Source organism: Tasmannia lanceolata, unplaced genomic scaffold (assembly GCF_043159265.1).
Source record: "Tasmannia lanceolata isolate RefF3 unplaced genomic scaffold, GAP_Taslan_0.1 ptg000016l, whole genome shotgun sequence".
Taxonomy (NCBI): Eukaryota; Viridiplantae; Streptophyta; class Magnoliopsida; order Canellales; family Winteraceae; genus Tasmannia; species Tasmannia lanceolata.
In genome coordinates this window covers 5,937,355-5,941,620 of record NW_027518693.1, presented here as the reverse complement: position 1 = coordinate 5,941,620, position 4,266 = coordinate 5,937,355, and the positions used below count along the sequence as shown (strand labels likewise).

At 41.1% G+C, this 4,266-nt stretch overlaps 1 protein-coding gene across 1 annotated transcript; it reads left to right on the top strand.

Moving 5' to 3' along the window:
- The first annotated feature begins 1,411 nt into the window (after window positions 1–1,411).
- Window positions 1,412–3,845, top strand: LOC143848488 (Tetratricopeptide repeat (TPR)-like superfamily protein). Its single transcript, XM_077357442.1, has one exon. The coding sequence runs from the start codon at window positions 1,510–1,512 to the stop codon at window positions 3,430–3,432; it is 1,923 nt and encodes a 640-aa protein (XP_077213557.1). The 5' UTR covers window positions 1,412–1,509; the 3' UTR covers window positions 3,433–3,845.
- The last annotated feature ends 421 nt before the right edge of the window (window positions 3,846–4,266 follow it).

The window sequence follows — 4,266 nt, the reverse complement described above, 5'->3', positions numbered from 1 at the left end:
CATGGGTCAGGAATTTTATGTGTCTAAAGTAGAAAATGAAATGATAATGAGGTGTTACATACCCTAACCATTGGCATCTGCAGTAACCAATGACTTCTTTAAGCTTCTCATCACGTTCTTGGTTAGACATTTCACTGTAATACCTCTTACTACTGTTAAGAGATTGGGACACTGTGCTTGATCTCGATGATGGATGGGGCGATCTAATTCTCTCTTTAACAAGCATTTTGGGTTTTACACGCATGCAACAATACCTTCCAAGTCTTCTCTTCAATGACTCCGGGAATTTCTTAAAGAAAGATCTCCGGTGTGAATTGCCTGAAATCTCATCCCTCGATAGCTTAGCATCGTCCGATTCGCCGAGATGGAGTTTAAGTGTGCCAATATCAATATCAGGTGCAAATTCTAACACCCAGCTATCATATAGTGGGTCGTAAATGATTTGGGAGATGGCCATGGAAATAGAGAAAGAAAAAAAAAATCTCTTGAAGGAACAAGAAGAAAGCAGTGCAATTCATGTGATGATGTATAAGGGATGGAGCTAAGACTATATAAAGAGGTTATCTAATGAGATTAGTGCCAATGCAAGATTGGTAAGACAACCCCAATCATGGCTCGCTATTAAATACTCTTAGGCAACTATCAAGCACAGATATTGGGCGTGATTGATTAGGTTTTTTTCTTTTTTCTTTCTTGGGATGTACAAGAAACACATGTTTCATAGTTGTAACTTGAAAGGCCATAAATTGAATGAACCGTTACAAAACACTTGTTTTTTCTTGGAAAGTTTTCAATACCCGCATAATTTTATCCACAGTCTTCTTCCTAAGACTATGAAAGATGAGGGGGCGAAGGCACCGCTCAAATCGTGGTCTAGTTTCACGGAATAAATAATGCAGCTAATATGTTTGGTTTGCCCATCTTACAATTTTGAGCCCAGAACTGATTATTGGACTCAAAATTAAACACAATTTTGGGTTCAATAATTAGTTTGCGACTCAAAATCTAAAAAGTGAGCCCCGCAATACACTTTCCTCTAGCCTATAGCTCATCTCAAAGTTTTAATGTACAAAAATCTTTAATATTATTAGAGGAACACAAGGTTGGGCCACCTCTTAAATGATCCATTGGCCAGGGCAAAAGAAACTTTCTCTACTGACAGATCCTACTCCTTAACCTTGATATACACTAACTCACTAAGACAGTAAATACCAGGGGTGTCCTAACTCTTTAAGTTGTATAGCACGCAAGAAGCAAGCCCATCCTGCCCTTATCATTTTCCGGGCCTTAAAAATCTGGGCCTCTCGTTAAATAATCTAGGCCTTAAAATTATTAGGCCAAAACAAGCCCAAACAGGGTTTCCCCCAAAGCCCATTGTAATCACCGAACTGTCCTTGCCATTTTCAAATTTTCAAAATAACCCTTGTATTAAGCAACGGCTTCTTTATTCAAATTTCAATGTTCTCTCCCTCCATATAAACCCAACAAAAAGCCTTCACCTGAGGAGGGATGAGCAGCAACTTACAGCTCTGTGCCTCCTTGTTAAGAGACTGCAAGAGCTTCACAAACCTCAAACAGATCCACGCCTTCTCCTTGAAAACTGGACTCGATAACGACCCCTTCGTCATAGGACAACTCCTCCTATTATCGGCGGTCACCATTTCTGACTCCATTGACTATGCTCACCGTCTCTTCACTTTCATCACCTCCCCTGATGCCTTCATGTATAACACGGTCATACGTGGGCTCTCCGAATCCGAATCTCCCAACCAATCCCTCCTCACATATATCCAAATGAGACGCCGATCAATTCCTCCTGATAGTTTCTCTTTCGCTTTCATTCTCAAAGCTGCGGCGAATTTCAAGTCCCTAAATGCTGGAACTCAACTCCACTGCCAAGCCATCACCCATGGCTTCGAAACCCATCTCTTTGTTCAGACAACGCTGGTGAGCATGTATGCAGAATGCGGACGAGTAGATTCAGCTCGAAAAGTTTTCGATGAAATGCCACAACCAAATATTGTAGCGTGGAATGCCGTTGTCACCGCCTGTTTCAGATGCAATGATGTAATGGGTGCAGAATTGCTGTTTAATAGGATGCCTTGGCGGAATTTGACATCATGGAATATCATGCTCGCAGGATACACAAAAGCTGGCGAGCTGGGATCTGCAAGGAAAATGTTTGTTCAGATGCCCCAAAAGGACTCAGTCTCTTGGAGTACCATGATAGTTGGATTTGCACAAAATGGTTGTTTTGATGATGCTTTCAGTTTTTTCAGAGATTCGTGGAGGCTGGGAATGGGACCCAGCGAGGTGAGCTTGACCGGAGTTCTTTCAGCATTTGCACAGGCCGGGGCTTTTGAGTTTGGGAAAATCTTACATGGGTATATAGAGAAAACTGGGTTTAATCGGATAATCTCGGTTAGTAACGCACTTTTGGATACATACGCCAAATGTGGAAACATAAACATGGCTCGTCTTGTATTCAACCAGATGGTGGAGAAGACTATTGTTTCTTGGACTTCAATGATGGCAGGGCTCGCAATGCACGGTCACGGTGACGAAGCAATAGAACTTTTTCGTGAGATGGAGTCGTCTGGAGTAAGGCCTGATGGCATAACTTTCATTTCAATCCTATATGCTTGTAGCCATGTGGGATTGATAGAGCAAGGATGTGAGTACTTCCACAAAATGAAGGAGGTTTATGAAATCGAACTTTCGATAGAACATTATGGGTGTATGGTTGATCTATATGGTAGGTCTGGTCTGCTCAACGAGGCCTATAAGTTCATAACCAATATGCCCATCGAGCCAAATGCCATTATCTGGCGGACATTACTTGGGGCATGCAGTATCCATGGTAATGTTGGGTTGGCAGAGTGTGTGAAAGGACGACTTTCTGAGCTGGAGCCGGACGATTCCGGTGACTACGTTCTCTTGTCAAATATCTATGCTGTAGCTGGAAAGTGGACGGATGCGGCCACTGTGAGAGGTTCGATGAATAACCAGAACATAAAGAAAATACCTGGTTGGAGTATGATAGAAGTTGACAAGGTTGTTTATCGGTTTGTTGCCGGTGAAGGAATGAATGGGGTTACAGAGGAGGCTCACAAGAAGCTCGCCGAGATTATGTCAGCATTGAAAGTTGAAGGTTATGTCCCAGAGATAAGGACTGTTTTGCATGATATAGAGGAGGAAGAGAAGGAGGATGCAGTTTCTAGGCACAGCGAGAAGCTCGCGGTTGCTTTTGGCTTGGCAAGATTGTGCCATGGAAGCGTTGTAAGGATTGTGAAGAATCTGAGAGTTTGTAGAGACTGCCATACTGTGATGAAGCTGATCTCCAAAGTGTACACATGGGAAATTGTATTGAGGGATCGCAGTCGGTTTCATCTGTTCAAAGAAGGATCCTGTTCTTGTAGAGATTATTGGTGACTATTGTCTATAGAAAGAACAACAAAAGAAATGGAAATTCTATTGATGAAGACGTCAAGTTCTTTGCAGATAAATGATGCCGTCAATGTGTGAGAACAAGCAAGAACCAGGAAGAAGAAGAGACCCAATGAGGGCCGAATCCAATGGTTCATGGTACGACCATGACTAGGAAAGCTCATCATACACCAAAAATTGCAATTGTCCTTATATATGATCCAATTCCTACTTGTCGAAATCTTCGCAAAGAACACCAGCTATAAAGCTAGCATCTCTCCACCACATCCACCTTTAAAGACACAAATTTTGTATTTTTTTTTTTCAGAATCTAGATATTGTTAAAATCAAGATTTTATTGGCACAAGAACCGAATAAGTTAGTTTTTATATGTAATAGATAAATAAAAGTTCTAAATTATTTTTATCTCTGCTTCCTGCCACGTCTGGTAACTAACCGTCTAACACCCACACTTCTGGTAACTACTTTTAGATAGAAAATGAAAAAATTGTTGTAGTTTTCAATTGACCAAAGATTCTGGGAATTAATCTGTGGAGAATAAATTACCCAGAAAGCTCTCCAACGAGATGCTCTCCATCATTATGTCCCACGTCAACCAAGAATCAAATTCAGAGCTGATCGACTGGCAAATCTAAAGGTCTATACAGCAATACCACAAGCTGCTTAGGTTCCTTACTTGCACCAGCACAAAAGCAGAGAAACGAGGTCCAAATTCCCGAATTATGCAATTCTTGATAAGTATTCATGCAATGATCAAATGTCGATATAAAATAGCAGACATAATGTAAATGCATATATATTAATGAATAACAGCAAAAG